The sequence below is a fragment of the Haemaphysalis longicornis genome, unplaced genomic scaffold (assembly GCF_048455015.1).
Source record: "Haemaphysalis longicornis isolate Haplotype H1 unplaced genomic scaffold, Haemaphysalis longicornis Haplotype H1 scaffold_10, whole genome shotgun sequence".
Lineage (NCBI taxonomy): Eukaryota > Metazoa > Arthropoda > Arachnida > Ixodida > Ixodidae > Haemaphysalis > Haemaphysalis longicornis.
Window position 1 is genome coordinate 62,217,852 of NW_027526204.1, and position 20,161 is coordinate 62,238,012.

General features: G+C 48.7%; 1 protein-coding gene across 7 annotated transcripts in view; it reads right to left on the reverse strand.

Moving 5' to 3' along the window:
- Positions 1-20,161, reverse strand: part of LOC144158632 (muscle calcium channel subunit alpha-1-like) — a 649,353-nt gene that overhangs the window by 228,065 nt on the left and 401,127 nt on the right. For 6 of the 7 annotated variants that reach the window (XM_077689653.1, XM_077689656.1, XM_077689655.1 and 3 more), the window contains exon 1: positions 16,733-16,884. The exons of the other annotated variant lie outside the window; for it this stretch is intronic. In XM_077689653.1, coding sequence (XP_077545779.1) covers positions 16,733-16,781 — 49 coding nt within the window. In that variant the 5' untranslated portion in view covers positions 16,782-16,884. Of the gene's footprint in view, positions 1-16,732; positions 16,885-20,161 lie in introns of those variants that run through there. 7 annotated transcript variants of the gene reach the window in all.

Here is a 20,161-nt window from a genome sequence, read left to right on the forward strand (position 1 = left end):
TTTACGCTATTCTGCACAATGGGCAACAACATTCAAACCATGTGCAGCTAGCGATGGAACATAAGGATCAGGACAAGACAGGAATTCGGCACGACGGAACATCAAAATCAGGACAGGAATACCACACGCGACAGAGCATCAGAATCACGACATGACAAGAATACGACAAGACGACAGTAGGACACGGGAAAATACGACGAAACTACAGAAATTTTTCTTGTCTTTTTCGACTGGGGTGTCGGCGTCTCTCTCTCCGTTTTCGCTTCTTCGCCTTTTGGCGGGAATTACTTCGATAGGAGGCGGTCTGCCGACACTTACTGAAGCGTCTTCTCGAGAATTATAGAGTTCTCCGTGGCACGAGTGCTCCTGCTATACTCACGCACAGTCAAGTTCACCCGGTATGCGATAATTCCTGCGTCAACGCTCGTTCCGAAACTCGTTCCGTTCGTAACTCTCGTTCCACACCTAGCAGCGCGCTGATGTAGCATGGCAGTTAACGCACTTAACGACTGCTCTGGAGACCCCGTTCAATCTATTGCACAAGCTCAAATTTACCCCGTTTTTTTTTAACTAATTGATTTTCTCCATTGAAATTACCCCACATACGCTTTTTGGCAAGTTCTCTTTACACTTAAGAGCGGCGGCAATTTTCTGTACCTCACAACACGCATCATTCGCAGAAGGGGGCACCTGAGGCTTTCCCCTTAGAACAAAAAAATGGCGCAGCTTGCACTTGTGGCGCAAGGATGGAGGAACAGCAGAGCTGCAGGCCGCTCTCCCAAATAACATGGATTTCCGAACTTGCCGCTGAAAGTTCTCCACGACTGGCCAGCCCGGACCGTTTTCTCCGCAGGCTTTCACATCTCTCTGAGAGTGGATCGAGTAAGCACGCGCTAGAACCGGCGGCTACCTAGCTTCGCGAACTCGTATTCTGTGTTCCCAATGGCGCGAACGCACGTGAACGGGCGAGGAGAAGAGCAGCCGAGAAATCAAGCCACGAACGCTGGGCAGAGTGCTCTCGATGGTCCCTTTCTCGTCCCTGTGTCTGTTCGCGCTTAATAGCGCTTTCCATTGGGTGAACAGGAGCACTTTTTACTGCACCCAAAGTGCTCTCACGAGTTCTGGCATCTTCCAGTGGTCGGGCAGGAGCAGGGGCGTTGTGTTTCATTGGTCGATGGGGATCACTTTTTTGGCGCCGAAAGCAGCTGAGAGCAGTTCTCGGTGCTCCGTCGCCAGCGGCGGAGTAACAGGGAACGCCGAGGAAGTCACATGACCTCTTTTGCGTCACTTCTAGTTTTATCCCCGGGTGGCGGAGGAAAAATGGCGGAATCCAGCAGCCGCGGTAGTCGCTGAGTGCGTACGGCAGCAGCTAAGCGCGGCCGTCTGGACAAGGAAATTGCTGCTACTTTTAGATGATGAAAGTACCACAGATTCAAGCGCAAGCTCATCATCGGACAGCAGCAGCAGCGACGACGACGACGACTTGACATTGCATGAGTTTATGTTCGAGCACCTGTTCACCCCGCCGGAGCAGCGACCGAAGGTAGAGTCGTATCTGGAAAACGGTGGACGCTGTTATCGTTCGCCGCTAATTTTTGGGAGACACGATGGTGACCCTTTTATCATGAACATGAACATCCGCTCGGCTTCTTCATTCGTCGCCATGCGGAAGGCAGACACAAAACCACCGGCACGTATCTGGCAAAACTGGCGAGGAATAAGTGCGTGCGGACATCGCGAGCGCGCGAAATGCTCCGGGAAGCGAGCGCGGGAAACGTTTGGTCACATGACTCTTGACATCTCGCCCTCCCCCTCTTTTCACTGCTCCCGGAGCAGCGCGAATGTTTCATTCGCGGAACGAAAGCACACGTCCCCGTTACTCCCGTGTGCTGCTCTGGCTGCTCGCTGCACTTGCTCCTGTTCGCCCAATGGAATTCGCCATAAGTTTCACTCATGGATGCTCTCGAAGGTCGAGCTGGCCGACACCCGGCGCCCCTCACGAGGCACACGCTGCAGTGGGCTCGGTAGTTTTCTTGGTATTTTTTGCTGGTAACACTATACGACGGAAATAAAAGCTTAAATAGCTATGCTGTCAAAAGTGAAAACCTGTAGCGACAGTATTCATGGGTGTAGCGGTCTGCTTGGTAATATTGCGGATGGGAAAATGGAGTGGGAGAAGGGCCGACGGCGATGGAAGAGGATGGAAAATGACGCGGCTGCTGCAACCTCTCTAGGTCCGTGGTTTTCCCTGGTGTCACTATATAAGCTACAGAGTACCGTCACTGGGGCGCGCAAGTGAGCAACGGCGGCCATTTTGGTGTTTACCAGTGTTGCCAGATTGGCGCTTCTGCAACCTCACCTCTCACTTTGACGAGGCCATTCGTAAACAACACTGCCGAAGACGCAGCAACGCGGCATCTTAGGACACAGCTGAAATGCTGCGAGGCGCGTTATATTTCATTCACGTTCGGAACGACGCCAGTCGCGAGCGGCCGCAGGGCAGGGAGGACAACCTGAGACTACCACAGTTGGCCGACAGAAAACGCATAAGCAACAAAAGTGCGGTGCCCATGAACCGCCACACAGTAAACAAATGTCACGTGACGCGAACTGACCAATGATCACGGCGGCTGCACGGAACAACAGCAGAAAAGAGTGCCGATACTTTGTAACCTTATCTAGTGACACTAGTCTTCCCCATCTACTGATGCGCCTTGTTACGAAACACACAATGACGGAATGGTAGTCTGGGAAGGATTGTTGTTCCGAGCAACCGAAATAGATGATGGGTCGTGTGTTCCTCCTCATCCTTTTAGCCTCTTCTTCCATCACCAACCTCCCATAAAGTTTGTCGGCTTCTTTTAAATTATTTAGAACCATTATACCGTGCCTGTCACTACATTATACAAAGGCGGCTAAAAGAGGCAAAAAACACGGCATTTTTATTTATTTGAGCGATCAAATACAAATTATTATGCTTCCTTTGGCATGAAGTTTTGGTTTACACACGCCCAGGAAAAGACCAGTCACGCGAATCACTCCGCGTCGCGCGAGATACGCTTATCGCTTAGCTAAAAGCCTTTCTGCTGCTGACGCTCCGGTTGTGCAAAGCGGGCCGTCGGGAGCATAGCGCAGCGTCAAAAACGGTCAGCTAAAACTCTCTATTCTTATCCGCCACGCTGTAGACCAAACAAGAATATACAGCGAGCTCCGTTATTTCGGTCACCTCGGGTGCAATTCAATTACACTTAACTTAAACGTGCCTGGAGTAACGGCGACGCTGTAAAGGCCTTTAACTTCCTGCTTTTTCGAAGCAGGCTTATACGTCTGTCCTTGCAAAATGGGCTGGAAACGAGACAGTTTCGCTGAACAAGAAGTGGCGGAAATGTCTGCCTTTTTTATGCTATATATATATACGGTTACCTGCTCAGAGGTAATTGATTTATGCCCCCGCCAGTGAAACCCTTTGCCCATCTACGCGCGGGAAAAATCTTGGCTTCACGTCACATCGGGCGAAAGATTTAAGCAACACGGCCAAGAATAGGAAGAGAATAAGTTGATACGGCAAAGAAGGCTTTCTTTATTTTTCGTAATGCGCGAAACCAAATTACGCGAAGCGGCTGTGAACCGGGGTCGGGGATGAACTGCAGTGAGGATGAGGGTAACACCATGAAGGCACGAATGCCTCCATGCAAAGCCACTGGCTTTCTCGGCGCAAGTTTATTTACCGACAGCGCCCTACTTGTATCGAAGACGCCGCTCCAACTTGAATATTTCATGGCCCACAATGTAACGCCAGTACGCGTCCATCTGACTCCACCAGCCGGTCTTCTCGCCCATAGAGTTTGTTACTATATACACTAGAGATGAATCTGGCGCTAGCGTCTACGCTGCTCGTATCAAGGCTGTCTGTGTCGTCATGGGCCGCCATTACCATGCGCTGGCCTTAGTTTTGTCATTGACTTGGATTGAAACGGTTTAGCGGCCGTATATTTGAACACAGTGCCACAAAAACGCATAGAATGGTGTGTTGTTATATAAGTGGTAAATAAAACGAGCTGTTTTAAAGCTAAGGAAAAAGGAAGTAAAGAGTATTTTTGCCGGAACGGTTGTGCCTGCTATTCTGCAGGCCGAGATGGTAGTTGACAACAACAAAGTTAATATTTTGGGGGAAACTCATTAGACACCCTTAATTTGTAATTTTACGATTATTTCAAAAAGTAAGTTGTTTGAAAAGCTTGGAATTGTTTTTGAGCGTGCCAATGAAAACGTCGGCTTCGTGGAGAACCGGTGCACCGACCGTCAGCTACAGTTTAACAAAACTTGTTGCTGAGCGAGTTGGTTCATACTTGAAGAAAAAGGAAAACGTGGCGTTAAACAGTCGTGGACGACGACAAGAGAGGACGGATACAGGCGCCCGTATCTATCGTATCTTGCCTTCGTCGAAGTACGTTTGATTTCTTTTTCTTCGCCGGCTACAACTTTCGCGGCGGCATATTACCCGCTCAGTCATACGTTCCTTCGACTCCGGCATGACCGACGTCACGCGTAAGTTCACGCACTGCCTGCTCTTTCACCGAACACGCAGTTGCCGCGGCTCACGGCTACCACAGAACAGGGAGGATTTCGGCCACCTGGTAACTCGTAGACGTGTAAATGCATAGTAAAGAAAGCAAATCCCCAAAACCCCTTCAGAATCCAATTGTCATGCCAAGCACAAGCAAGAAGCTGCGGTCTTCCCATAATCCCCCACGGCGACATGGATTCCCAAATGCAGTTCTCGTGCTTACGATACTCGCTGCACGCACACATGGAGTATTCCCTACACACGCACTAACTACGGTCGACAAATGCTTAAATACACCCTACCGACCACATTAAATTCCTTTTGAGCATGAAAACCTCAGATTTATTATATAGTCTTGTCCATTGTGATGATGATTAGTGTTATTGCTAGAGTCATTGAGAAATTTTGTTCGACTTTGCGTTACCCTGTCACTGGCTGTTTTATTGGAATGTACCTATGCCTGTTTGGTTTGGTTTAATAGATTTTATAAGTCTAAGCATGCCAGGAAATTGCTCTTGAATTGCTTTTAATTGTTTTTTATCTCGAACTCAATATGATTTTTAGTTCAATGTATGTATTATGACTAAGTGTGCCAGAAAATTGTTTTTTCTCCGAACGTACTTGTGCCTGTTTCCGTTAAGTACAATTATGGCAAATTGTACCATAAAGCTGCTGTTGTAAAAAAAAAGTTCCCTTTTATCTTCTTTGCATTAATCTGCCAAATTGTATGTCTACTATACATGAATGTTCATTGCAACGGCTATTTGAACTGTGTAATGGACACAGGCCCCCTCAAGCCCAAGTTGGCTTTTTGCCTGTGCCCTTAGTATATCAGCATATCCAATGTTGAAATAAACACTGACTTTGACTTTGACTTAGTACACTTAATAAGAACCCATCTTTTAAAGACGATAGTCTTTCTTGGGCTACTTAAACCCATAAATTAAATGCAGAGCATTTCTTTAACTCACGATGTCACCCGGCGTTGTCGGCGTTGGCGTGCCTCGGCGTCCGCAACAGCCGTTCCAGGTGCGCCCTCTCCCCACTCCTCCTCTCCCGCATCACGCTACCCTCCTCGCTCTCAACAACAGGTCCGCACCCCTCCCCCTACACTATATAAAAAAATAATACTTACCGGCGCCTGGTTTCGATCCCACGACCCTGCGGGCGGAACGCAAGGTACATGGTGCTCTACCCGTGCGCCACAAAGCCGACACAGAATGGAAGGCTACGAACGCGCCTTATATCCTTGACTCATTCAAACTACGTCAAGAAGCTGCTGATACAACGCATTCACTACCTGTGGGCGGAACGCGAGGTACATGGTGCTCTTCCTACTGCGCCACAAAACCGACACAGAATGAAATGCTACGAACGCGCCTTATATCCTTGACTCATTCAAACTACGTCAAGAATCTGCTGATACAACGCATTCACTACCACCAACTCCCCAAACACTAAACGTTAACGCAATACACCCACCTCCTATGCGACGCATTTACTCGAGTCCCCCTCGCGGGGAGATGGGCCTTTCATGTCCACGCCGCACGGCCCAACTTCCTACTATACTATAGAAAAAGGAGTACCTCAAGGAGCCGTCTTGAGCCCTCTGCTTTTTGGTCTGTCTGTCTGTCTGTCTGTCCGTCTGTCTGTGACTCGATTCAGCCACCCGGCCAAAGCAAAACAATGCCTGCGCAATAGTCTTATATAGTCACAGCTAAATGTGCCCGTCTAAGTCCGGTGTAACGTTCATACTTGTCAATATTGTTGAAGAACAACCAGACATTACGCATATATAAGACAACAAATTCATACAGAAGTGATATTTGCAGCGTTCCTTTATAAAAAATCGTACATGTTTGATTTTGGCGAGATTAAATACATCATCAACTGAAGAAAAAAATATCCTCCGCCGTCGCCTGCTGTCGCCCGCGCCATATAGCTTCTGGCGGCATTTGAAGAAATCAAGCGGCAAGTGTTACGAAAGGTTCCACTAGATAGGTCCACGTTCTGCTTGGGACGCACGTGGACTAGGGAAACGTGGTTCTATAAACGTTGAAGTAGGGCGCCTCAATTCACACGCGTGTTCGCCGTACGGCAGCGTTGGCATCGAGACACCCGGTTCCGAGCAGTGGAACGCGGGAAATTTAAAATGATTTAAGCAAACCTTTGGCGTCTTTACCTTGGGAGGAGCGGGACGCAAGAGGAACAACATGAGAGGTGAGCGGGAAAGCGAAGGGAGGAATTTACTTCGCAAAAGCTGATAAAGACTATCGTCTTTTGACGGCATTTGCAACGAAAGGAGCAGATACGCGGCCAATTTTTTTCCTAGGTGGTGTTACGTACAACAAAGAGGGAGTAAGTTAGGGAGCTGTGCGGCAGTTCTTGGAGGTGGAAGGTGTTTTACGCGAACACAGAGAGCTGGAGTGCACGTCTTCCGTCGTATTCAGAGTGTACTGACTAGCGTCACTAAACAAGCTACGCTTAAGAGTACCGCCCCTTCGGCACACGGAAGCGTCTGGGGGCCATTTTGTTTCTGGCTTGCTGTGTTGCCATCTCTCCCAACGAAACCGCCGCCGGCTGTGACGGGCACAGTGTCACCGGCAGCTCTAGCATTCGCACAGCAGAGTGTGAGAAAGAGGAGGGGTGCCCAGAAACAAAATGGCTGCGCCCATATGCAAACAAATATCACGTGGTGCCTACTGACCAATAAAAATTCTGGCGGCACATAACAACGACAGAAAAAAGCGCCAATACTCTAAAAGCTTTTGTTTAGTGACGCTAGTATTGACTACGCCGCTTTGCTGGGCACACACACCGGTGCGTGGAATTTTATCGTTGGGGTGGAAATCTTCCGCTGAGAGGGGATTGCCCTGATTCCAAGGGCGAGCTTAGTTCCAGGATGTTGGAGAACTGCAGCCATTGAATGGGCTGTGTCGCGGGCATCGAGGCTTGCAGAATGACTCACACAGGTGGCGACCATTCGTTCCTTTCTTGTTTGTGTATTTAGGCCCGCCCGGGCATGAACTCCTGGCATGAAGGTTTGCGGGGCGTATCTTCTGCGGAAACCTCTCCGATTTAAAGTGACTTTCTCTTGCAAGACGACACCGTGTTGGAAAAGGGAGCTTTTAGTTAGCGGCACATTGGATCACGGTTACGAGCTAACCACCAAAGAAGAATAAAAAGTTATGTCCAAATGTGCGGTAGTTTGACAGAACGATGGCACCTGAATGATGCCGTGCCGACTAACTTCTCTGCTTATTGCTACGGCTGTCTGTAGGGTCAATTTATGAGACAGATAATCTCTAATTTTACAACTGTTAGAATTACTCAACGGCGTGGTAGATTCACTGACTACTTATTGAGAAATGAGCATTAATTTTTCAGTGGATTTCTTCATTGACTTATGAAGTAACTAAAAATATTAGTTCGGAATGTCGAAATGGCGCAAGAGGCGCATTCTTGGCTTTGGAGCCGTAATTACACACAACGTGTTTTCGTGGCCCTACTATGCGCTGTAATTTGGAGCCATGCCACAAAAGGTATTCCAGCTCAGTAACGTAAATATTAGGGGTTAGTATAACGGTGAAAACGGCAGAATAACACGCGCAAAGTCGGTTTTATTTGTACAAATGTTTGCGTTCAGCGACTCCGACCACCCAAGTGAAGCATCCAAGCAGTGGCCTGACAAACCGCAACACCTCCCTCCTCTCTCTTTTATTTTTCTAGTTTTGCGACACCACTTATTATTCGCAGCCGAGCGCCTTCTCAGCGTCGTCCCCAACTCGAGACCTGCAGCGTTCCGCCTTTTTCTCACCTTAGCCTCCGTCAACATTGGGGTCAGTGCAAACAACCCTCGGCTCGCGAAATCATGTAAACCGACCGCGGGCCGCCCGTATTGCTGCTGACGGCGCAACTTCAACACGAAGTACGCGGAGAACTTCCCCGCAACGAAAACACAAATAAGGTACGAGAGAGAAATAGAGGGAGAGAGGGGGGAGGGAAAGAGCGAGAGAAAAGCCACCCAAGACTAACAGAGAAATCAAGCAAAACTCCGGTGTATTGCTAGGAAGGCCTGCCTAACGGGAGTAAACGAACAACAGAAACACCCACAACGTCGAAAGGGAGAAAAATAAAAAAGATATCCGGGACGGGATTAAGCGCGATGCGGTAAGAAATTAGCCGCACTGTTTAGTCAAATAACACGCGGTGGGATGGCGCGAATATTCAAATGCGGGCCCCGCGCAAATAAACGAACGCGGCTAACGAGCGGTGATAACTCAACCCGAGGCCGGCTCGCAGAAAAAAAAACAAAAGTTCGGAGTCGCGGGGAACGAAGAGCGGTTGACCGAAACAGCAGAAGGGAACTAATGGAAACGCGTCATAACGCTCGACCGCACACACCACGCGACATTGTCGAGATAAAGAAAAAAAAAAAAACAAGACAGCGCATCTTTCGGCGAAGCGAACGTGAGAAAAAAACAAGAGTGGCTAACCGAGCGAGCAGACAGTTATGCGACACGGGACGACTCAGAAGTGCGGGATAAAACTCGGCGACAAGCACGGCGTTTATAAAAACGTCCGATAAACGCGCCCGCCGTTACACATGCGAAGCAGCGTTGACGAAACGCCTAAGGTCTACAAAAGCGCGCAGGCCTGGAAGGGAAGCCTGGCCGAGACAAAAGACCCTAACGGAAAGAAAAAAAAGAAAGTGCGAGTAGCAGATTCGCCAGGAAACAAAAAACCCAAACGTCGGGGAGCAAAACCAAAATTCCGGCGTGCGAGGACGTTGAAGGCAGAGACTAAAGCGCCCTTTTCTGCCGCATCTACGTTCCCCACCGAAACAGAGATGAATAAAAAGAGCAAAAGAGAGCGCGAGAGAAAGGGAGACAGAGAGAGAGAGAAGCGGAAAGCATCAACACCGTAGGGTTGGGAGGATAGGACGTTTGATTAACGGCGTCTCAACGCGGTCGACTCCGCTCGGTATCTGTTTATACTTGCTTCTCCTGTCCTGGTTCTGCCGCGTTTGTATGTGCGCGCGTGCGTGAAGGAGGCGGTTGGGAGGAGATCCGCTTAGAAGCCGACATTCTGTCTTTTTTTTTCTATTAGGTAAACATTTTGTTGAGATAGTAAAAGACGGTGTAGGGACACAGAGAGAGCGGAAATGCCTAAACCAAGAGAGAGAGAGAGAGAGAGAGAGAGAGTTTGGGCACCATTCCCCGTGTCCACCGGTCCGAAGGTTGGGAAGGGAGGATTGGACTTAGAAAAGGCTCTAAAACAGGTGAATAAAAATTCGCCCGGCGTACCGTTTGGCGAAACATTCTCGCGAAAAATGGAAAAGGAAAGAAATGCCGTTCACCTCCGGGATATTCTTTTTTCGTCCGTGTTTCCTCGAGTCTCCGGCGCCCGAAAGCGAGGTATGTGTACTAGTAAAGGAAATAAAAAGTCCAAGAATAAGGCGAGGGAGGGGGCGGCCATAGAGAACGTAGATTGGCTTTTGATTCCTCGCTCGACCAGGCGTGAAGAGCTGAAATTGAAGCGAACGCTGTTCTTCTCCGGCCTTCCTTCGCGTGATTTGTGGGGTGACGCATCGTTTCTTGAATGAGCGCCGCTGAATCGGAAGTCGCTACACCTCCGCGCGCCTTTTTTTTTTTTTTTTTCTTCCGGCAGACACGGAAGAAACGCAAAGTTGAAAGAAAAACTCCGCCGTGTTGGACATTGCGGCGACAAGATTGTGTCCCGTTAAAATTTATGACGCGGACGTCCGCAAGGGGCCGAACCTCATTTCCAGCTGTCGTTGAAACGAAAAGGTCAAGCTGCGCGGACCAATGCGCCCGAGTGACGTGTACAGTTGGAAATCGTGCGCCCAGCTGGAATCCCTTCCGCCCTGCGTGGTAACGTCTTGCTTGTACAGAAACGCGATTTGAGGACAGGAACGAGTGCAGAGTGGTTATTAAGCAAGGGGATTAAAGCAACTGTGCTGTTTCCTGCACGTTATCAAGACTAGCGAAGCTGTATCTATGGATAACTACGCTTAGTTAGGTAAGGTACTTCCAATTAGGGGTGAAGCGCCTTAGGGGCTGGGGCTGTTGGAGTCGTCGTAATCGTCGTCTCATGTAGTCACGGTACTAAAACACCGGGAAACTCGTTTAAGCTTCGCGCCCGAACGTAACGCGCGTTAATAAGCCCCGGGACACTCGTTTACGCCTCGCGCTGGAGCGCTTCGTAACGTGCAATAAAAAAACACTGGGACACCTGTTTAGGCCTCACGCTACGGAGCTTCGTGCTTCAAAGACAAGAGACTTTTACTGAAAAGCTGTATACCTGTGCCCCCAAACGGTTTCATCCCCGTTGGCAAAAAGCCAAGGCGCCAAGAATACGCTTATACACTGCATGCTTTGCCCCTCCCCAGATTTCACGTTAGTAGAGATGGCCCGGGATTTTATACGCATACCTTCCTTAAAATTAACTTTAAATTAATTCTCATGTAATTTGTTTCGGGATTGTTTCAATAAAACAAGATAGCTGTTTTCTGTAACCATACTCCCTTCCAGAGATGACCGTGCACTGACAGCAGACGGGGATTATGTAACTTATACCACTGCACGGTAAACTAAGTAATAACGACGAGTAAATGAAATTCGCGTTAATTACACAGTCATTTTAGCGGCCAATTGCACTTCTTCTCTTTTCTATACATCGATATTAGAGTGAAAGCTGCAGAGCATTTTACGTTACCTCGATAGCGACCGCGTGCGATTCGTTGTTGACGCGTCCGGATAGACGCCCGCAATTTTGACCGACACCTACCGCAAGACAGCTTTGCTAGGAAATGTACGAGGTCACTTAAGCACTACTTATAATGTAGTGATTGCGAAGGCACCGGTGTCTGATTGGCGAAAGTGTCCGCTCATTTTTATACCACCTTTTTTTTTTTTTTTTCATTTCGTCTTTTTTTTCGTTTGCTCTCGGTTACTATCAGTCAGCAAACAGCCGAGTTCGCAAAACCACGCAAAGATGACATTAGGCGGGAGCGTACTGTGATACTCCCCTAATTGCCCATTGATTGATTGTAGGGTTTAACGCGCTGACGCAACGCAGGCGATGAGGTGCCCCGTAGTGGAGGGCTCTGGAGTAATTTTGACCACCTGGGGACCATTAACGTGAGCCGAAATCTCGTACGCACGGGCGTTGTTGCTTTCCGCCTCCAGCAAAACAGCGGCCGCCGCGGCTGGGAATCAAACCCGCGTCCTCGTGCTCAGCAGCACAACGCCTTAGTTCCTGAACCCACCGCTGCGGGTGCCTGATTGCTCCTCGTGTAGTCGTGTACGTGTGTCTGATACCCATGCTACTTGACAGTGGAGTATATAGCCTTTGAAACACTCGATGACGTTGCAGTCGTCGGTTATAGGGGCAGGAGACTCTACAGCCTTTTCTGTGTTCGGCGTAGAGAGTGTAACTTGGAGTTGACTTTACAGACTACGAGTCTGAAAGTTTTCGAAATGCACGTCTAGCATGGGTAGAAGTGTACTACAACCTCTGCCGTTGTTGTATCTCGTTTATCCATGTATAAACTTTCCCAACAACATCATTTTGCCAGATGTGTGTCTGCTATCAGCGCCATCGATGCAACCAGCGTGCATCGAACGATAAATGGGTAAAGAGCCGAATGTTGCCTATTGCCGCCAACAAGAGCGCATGCGTGGTCTGCTCCCTCCAGCTGCAGCAGGTGCAGCTACTCGGCGCTTCGTTGCGGTCCGACCGCAGACCCCGTCTTCCGGTTACTTCCAACGGAACCTGGGGAAACGACTTCCAAGTCCTAATCTGGCTGCCTTTCAAGGCAGTGCTTGATGAAGTCCAAAGTTTCTGTCTATAAGCTGAGCACCTCCACTATGCGAACTGATGGCATTTTTTTCGGAGACAGGCGCAAGAAACGTTAACGTAGCTGTGGCAGTTTTCCGGCTGCGATTAATGTAACCTAATCCGCATGATATCCAGTGGGATGACCGCCCGACGAGCCCGGACCATGGGATCTAGCGTGAACTGGTGACGAGGCCCTGGATCGCCAGCCGGACTCAGAGTATCAAGCCCCCCCGCCCCCCCCCCCCCTTCCCCCCCTTCCAACCGGGCGGGCGACTGACATCTGCACCTAACTTCGGTCAGTAAAGGTTTATTCATCGTCATCGTCATCTTCTTCGCGTGGCATAACTCTCCGATTGGTATTCGAAAACGGTGACTGTCGGGTGGTGCGCTCCTGGTACGGCTAAGCTATTGTGCGCACTTTTAAGCCCTGGATGTTTAGCTCCATCCGTATAACAGCACACGGCTTAAAGCTTTTTTTTTTTTTTTTTGTAGCTCTTCTTCCGAATCACTCAACAAAATGCAAGGCCCAAATTTTGGTAGGTAACGCGGATATGTTTGTTCAAACCGAAAATGAACGACCTCATAAATGGTCCCAGGCGGCTTCTTTTAATCCCTTGTGATCATCGTGTACCAGCCATTAATTATATTGCATTTTTATAGGCGTAGTTTGACTGCAAGACTACTACGCTCAGAGTTTGTGCTAACGAGCAGGCCGTGGGGTGTGCCGCCGGAATCAGCTTAGCTCACATATTTTTCAAAAATAATGTGCGATAAAAGATTGCGTCGTGCTCGGAACTTGTGTCATGTAATAATTCAAGCGCTATTCGGTGCTACGTAAGGACAAGACGGAGCTTACATGCTACTTTTAGTTATACTCCGGGAGATGAGGGGGCGAGCATTTTGCTGCGAAGGACGCACACTTAATGCTTTGCCAAAAGCTATTCGGCGAGTGCAGCTTGGTATTTAGCAGCTCAATCTTCACTTGAGAGTTTTTATAAATAGATTGAAAGGAAAGGTGTGTGCTACGAATGAGAAGAGGAAGATCTTTTATGCGCTTAAATTCTTCAAATTCCTTTTTTTTTATTATTACCGATTAGAAGTCTTTGCTGACTCGTTGATACGCCAAGTCACTCTAAGGCTCCCCTATCACGCCACTATTGAATCAATTGATTGATTGTGGGGTTTAACGCGCCGACGCAACGCAGGCGATGAGGCGCGCCGTAGTGGAGGGCTCCGGATTAATTTTGACCACCTGGGGATCTTTAACGTGCGCCGAAATCTCGAACACACGGGCGTTTTTGCTTTTCGCCTCCATCAGAAAAGCGGCCGCCGCGGCCGGGAATCGAACCCGCGACCTCGTGCTCAGCAGCGCAACGCCTTAGCCACTGAGCCACCGCGGCGGGTCACTATTCAATCAAGAAGAACACATTCGGTCGCCCTTATTGTCCCCAAATTAAAACAAATTACATTTCAAAATCGATTTTAATATACGACTTCAAACACAGAGAGAACGCGAAAGGAAAAACTGATTCCCAATGAATACAATTCCCGGCGCGGGCTCGCAACAGCGAAAGCGGGAGCACTACTTGACCGCTTCGAGAGAGCGGGAGGCACTCTCGCGCGGCGCAACCCTTGACGAGGGTTTTCCCGGCACAGCCCGGCACCGGGCTTGCGTTGGCTCGGCGCAGCCGGGTCGATCGGCCGTTCCGGTCCACTCGGCAACGTCTACAAGCCCGCCCCGAGCAGGAACGCCGGTCTCGCTCGAGCTAACTCGCCTGTCGACGAGACCCTCCAAGAGGCCCGGCGACAGCACCCTGATTTTTCCCGGCACACAGCTTGGCTTCGCGAAAGAAGGGCCACTTTGGCTGTACCGACGGTTCCCTGCGTCTGTTTTGCTGTATCCGCGAACGTTATTAGAGCAGTGATACCACGATGTACGGAGCAGTCAGTTTCGTTTACAACGTCAAGTGCAGCTTTCCGGTTCATCGAAGTTCTCCCAGTAGTTATTACTGCGAAGTCGTTCAGTTGAACGCAAAGAATTTTCGCCCAGCCAATAGTGAGGGCGAAAGCTGGCATTGTGCGATGTTTAGGTTTTGGACATGTACCTGTACTACGTTCCAGAGCCACAAAAACTACACCATTAAAACGTATGGTCAGTCTCTTTCGACAACAAAATACACACAAACTATTTAGAGTTCTGCAAGGTATTTTTGCAGGTTTCATACCCGCGTCGGCTCCCTGCTACACGCGAAATATCACCTTCCTGCGATTGTTTCTCTGTGTTCCTGAGAGGTCACAATGTTAAGCGAGAAATCTCAGGATGTGTTTAAAAACTTCGAAAGAGCGCCGCCCCTCATGCCTCTTTGGACGACGTCTTATTCCTTAACGGGCACTGTATTGTAAGGACAGACATTTTGGGCCTGGTCCCTAAGTTTATGAGAGCCACCAGCCTATGTAATGGTTGATTTCCCGCGCATAGTGTTTAAAAAGGACTGATCGGGTGTAGCGATTGCCGGCACACCATGCAAGGATACGTCCGCGCGTTAGTGATAACAACAACGGTATGGGACGGTTTCGAGTTAAATGCAGGCGAAAAGAACTGAACGCCATTTGCGAGCATATAATTGTTAACACATTGTTACTAATTCAAAAGAACAAACAGCGCTGAAACAAGTGAACACATAAAAGTGTAATAAGAACCGACAATTGTACCAATACTTAGTTCCCATTCTGTTTCACTTTTAGTTCACCCTCAGATCCCGCACCATAGCAGAGTCGTCGAAATATTAAACTAGAGTGCGGGAGCAGCGATTTTTCTCTGCTTCAGGGCCATACCATGGAACTAAGTTGCCAACAGGTTGAGGCTAATCGCATGTTCAAAAAGCGCGCTCAACTGGGCCCGTCGCCTGCTGCGCAGTTCCTTCCCTATACAACATTACCCCATATGAGAGCACTGCAAACGAACAGGCGGTGTGCATGAGCGAATGGTTTCGCCCGTGTTCTATGTTCCGAAGGTCAACGTTGCAGCGCATAGGGTTTAGAAGAGCCCTTTCTACCGATGAAAAAAGCGTTTATGTTGGGAAGTAGCAAATGAATAATCCATGTTCTTCGGCTAATCGCATGACTCGGCGTGTTGACGTATCTTCAAATTTCATTTTCTCGACTTGTTGCTGCAGCTCAAGCTATCTGCTCATTTGCAGAGCGCGCATATGGGGTGACGTTCTTAGAAGGGAACAGCCTATCAGACGATGGGCGCAGCTGAGCGCGCTTTTTGAACCTGCGATTAGCCTCAACCTGTCTGCAACTTAGTTCCATCATATGGCGTTGACGCAGAGAAAAGTCGCTGCTGCCGCATGCTGGCTTTTCGACGACTGTACGAGCTAAATGAAGATGTTGGGCGAGTTGGTGCATTCTAAATAGAATTAACAGCCCTTAAACAACGAAACATAAGAACTAAAGCACGAACAAACACAGCGCTGTGTCTGTTCATGCTCTCTTGTGTTTTGTTTTTGTTGTTTAGGCACCTTTATTTATTTTTATGTGTCCCAACTCGCCCAATCTTCCGCTTCAACTGATACTACGATATGGGATACGAGGGTGAAGTACGCGCGATATCAAATGTAAACCATTCAATCGCACGAATGCGTAACTCGGCAAATAAAAACGTAGCGCAAACATAGACAAGGCAGCGCAGCCTCCGTTAAACATATTCGATACAGATCGAGAATCACGTCGCTAACGCTTTCATTGGTGTAATCGTTTATTTAGCGTCAGGTGAATTCCAATCCCGCGCAACACACGTTGTCATTAATGTGCTATTTGCTTACACAGGAGCTGGTTTTGTTCAAATTATTTCTTCGGAGTCGTTTCGCGCTGTGAGTAATCCGGAGGCTTCATTTCAGGATCTGACCATGGGAGCCTCGAATAATAAAGGGTCTATTCGTACGCACAAATTAAGTTTTCGACGGTGTTCTAAACCACGCACCAATAATCAGCTACGCGAGACATTGCGTAAGAAACTGTTCCGCAATTCGCTACGAAAACAGTCAACGCAGACGCACTTCGAAATCAGACCGTTACTAGTTCCCGTACACCGCAGTTTTTGGCACCTTCCGTTCCGGATTTCTACTCCGCTCTTTCGCCTCGCCGAACTCTGCTGCAGAAAGCAACGCGTCGATATCGGCCGCAGCGTAATCCGGCCTTCCCGGCTCGCATTCATATCGCGAAAGCCGGATCGAGCTACCCGTTAGAGACACGGAAGCTGTCACCGAATACCGGCGACTACGTTGTTCGGTAACTCACCGGGCCAGAAGGAACTTGTACGCCGATGATACCATCTTCTCGCGTGCATGGGAATCCGGCGTTTCCGCTGTAAGGAGGGGACGCGATACGCTCCGCACGACGGCCGAAGCCAGACTAACGCCGGCGCCGCGCACTGTTGCCCGCTTGGTTGAAAGTTTGGCTAAATCTGGGGTCAACTAAACGTGGTTTAAACTTCTGAAAAAAAAAAAAAAGAACTCCACGGAAATCACTGAGAAGTATTCCCAGTTTTCTGCAAAACGTGGTGGTGAAGTATACCAAATGTAATAAAAGGCGAACACTTTTGCGCATGTCAAGGCATCGAAAGCAACAGTCGGTGACCAGCAGGCGGTGGACGCTAGTTTATACTTGCACGTCCGGTGACAGAGTTTAAATTGACCGCTCCGAAATTTAATTTCACCGGCACCGACAATTGTATACCGGATTTCACTGTAGCTTAGAAGGTGTGACGTCACGTGGCATCCGTAAACTAACGGGGAAATCGAACGTCACATTGTGCACACTTTTGCCGTCTTGAATACATGTGTGCGACAGAAGACGTGTCGGTGTCGATGTAAGCGGGTTGTCTTGTAAGCAATGGACGGGTTTTCGTGTGCGGGGAAAAAGAACGTAGTGATTAGCGTCGCTTGCAAAAGCCGCATGCTCACAATGATTCAGTCTGCAGTGGCCGGATACCACGCTGCGAACGATTCAAGCGACAGTGCTACGCTCGTAGAAAAAAAAACGTGAGCAAATCACCGTTCATGTGGCTTCAGATCTGGCCTAGAAAGTTCTTGCAGGTTGATGCTGAATTTTATAGTTTTAAACGTTTATTTAGAGAGCTTTCGATCTATGCTCACTGGCCGGCTGTACAAGCGTTTGTAATGTGACCGTGAAGGTTTCGTCTCAAGATGTTCACGTGACTTCTCCTCGAAGGGAAATGAAAATGCATGTTGCTCAAACTTCCGTTGTGTTTTATTTGGCGCCCGTAATGACCTTCAGCGTCGTGTCGCAATTTCCACCATCGGTTTCTATTGCGGTCGGCTTTCTTGCTAGCTCGTTTCCGCTTTGGTGTGATGGCGTCACTTGCGGACGTGGCTTGCAGGCCGGGCTAATGAGCACGCCGGAATCGCTGGAGTGAGCCTAGTGACCCTTTCGCGTTCAATGTGAACGTCGATACAAGATAAGCGTCTTAAAAGAAACTGGGGCAGCGGGGCGCATGGCTTGAATGGCGTCGGGTGAACGATACGAACCAGCCTAACGCCGCCCGCCTAGCTGGTTCGTGTAAACCACATACGTTCCCAGCGTTGTATTTAGAAGGTTTATTTTGCTCGGCGTTGAGTGTGAATTTGCAGTCACGGCTCTCATAATATACTAAAGCAACTGCAAGATGATAACAACGCCATGCAGCTGAGGAAACATCGCCTTTTCTTCGCCAAGCGACTAGCTAGTTGGCCAGCTGCCGACTACGTTGATTCAATCCTGGTTCCTGGATAATAGGCGCGGTCAGCATAATTTTATGATTTACGCACACAGTGGGTTTCTTTCGATTCCCTATTAACCCCGGGTGAGCAGCTGGTCACACGGAGCGCTAGGATTATTTGTTTGTTTTATTGTTTATTTATTTATTTATTTATTTATTTACTTGTTTGTTTGTTTGTTAATTTTTGTTTGTTTGGCGCAACTTGCGTGTCCTTCGATTCACTATTAACCCCAGATAAGCAGCTAGTCACATGGCGCGATAGCTTTATTTGTTTTTACTAATTTATTCTTTATAATTACTCGTTCGTTTGCTTGTTTATTTACAAATTTATTATTTAATTTATTTATGAACTTGTTTGTTTGTTTGTCTGTCTGTCTGTCTGTCTGTCTGTCTGTCTGTCTGTCTGTCTGTCTGTCTGTCTGCTTGTTTGTTTGTTTGTTTGTTTGTTTGTTTGTTTGTTTGTTTGTTTGTTTGTCTGTCTGTCTGTAAGCGCTCACCGACGGCACCCGGTGTTCTCGAGTGTTGTACCCTGTGAATGCGAAATGTAAACACATGGAAGGATTAAGTCTACAGAAAGGCAGCAGTTCAGGCGATTGTAAAATATAAAATGCCCCGGGATTCGGGGAGAGAAACGTGAGCAAAAGGGGTGACTTTGATAACTACAGTAAAAGCCCTTTAATTCGAACTCATCCGCGATGGTGGCTCAGTGGCTAAGACGTTGTGCTGCTGAGCACGAGGACGCGGGTTCGATTCCCGGCCGCGGCTACCGCATTTCTGGTGGAGGCGAAAAGCAAAAGCCCCCGTGTGTACGAGATTTCGGCGCACGTTAAGGATCCCCAGGTGGTCAAAATTAATCCGGAGCCCTCCACTACGGCGCGCCTCATCGCCTGCGTTACGTCGGCGCGCTAAACCCTACAATCAATCAATCAATCAATTCGAAGTCGAAGGGGACCATAAAATTGTTCGGATTAAGCGGAGTTGGAAATAGCGTGCGGGCGCTAGAATGAATGCATATCACGCCACATCGCGCGGGCAGAACACAAAGAAGCCATCTCTGAAGTCGTTATCGCGAATTAGGCGGTACTACACGGTTGTTGCAGGTTATTTCGTAAATAATGTTCAGCTCGTGCAGCGAACAAAATCAATTGATCAGCCACTTAAACGCCAGAAACAGGCACTGACAGCCATTCATGTGAGCAGCAAGCCATATTGTCGAAATAACGACGTTGTTTATGCTCTAAAAGACGTTTGCTTACATGGCAGGGTCAAGGCAATCAAAATTAAAAGAAAGCAGTTGGCAGGGTCGAGGCAGTGAAAATTAAAAGAAATCGGTCGATTACTTTTAATTTTGGGGCTACCTCTGTTCCGACTTGTTCTGCGAGGAGCGATGGAAGCCAAGGGAACCCAGTTTGAATTAACCGCCCTGGATTCCGACGCGTTCGAATTATGCCTAGTTTTTCCCCATTGAAAGATACAGGGCTGTGCCGGGACTAGGCCGTCAGTTCGAATTACCTGTAAGTTTGAACTACCCGAGTACGAGTTAACGACCCTTTACTGTATAAAGCAGTCTCCCGCTCCATGTGGGATCAGATTCAAGTAGAGAGTATGTGCCCGTTGATGCAGACAAAGTAGATGGGTGTGGTTATGTTGATGTATGGAAACGACGTGGCGAGTAAAAATGAAAGCATCGTACAACAGGCATGTTCCCATTTTTATTATTTTACTTTCGTCAGACGTACCCGCCGCGGTGGCTCAGTGGCTAAGGCGTTGTGCTGCTGAGCACGAGGTCGCGGGTTCGATTCCCGGCCGCGGCGGCCGCTTTTCTGATGGAGGCGAAAAGCGAAAACGCCCGTGTCTACGAGATTTCGGCGGACGTTAAAGATCCCCAGGCGGTCGAAAATAATCCGGAGCCCTCCACTACGACGCGCCTCATCGCCTGCGTTGCGTCG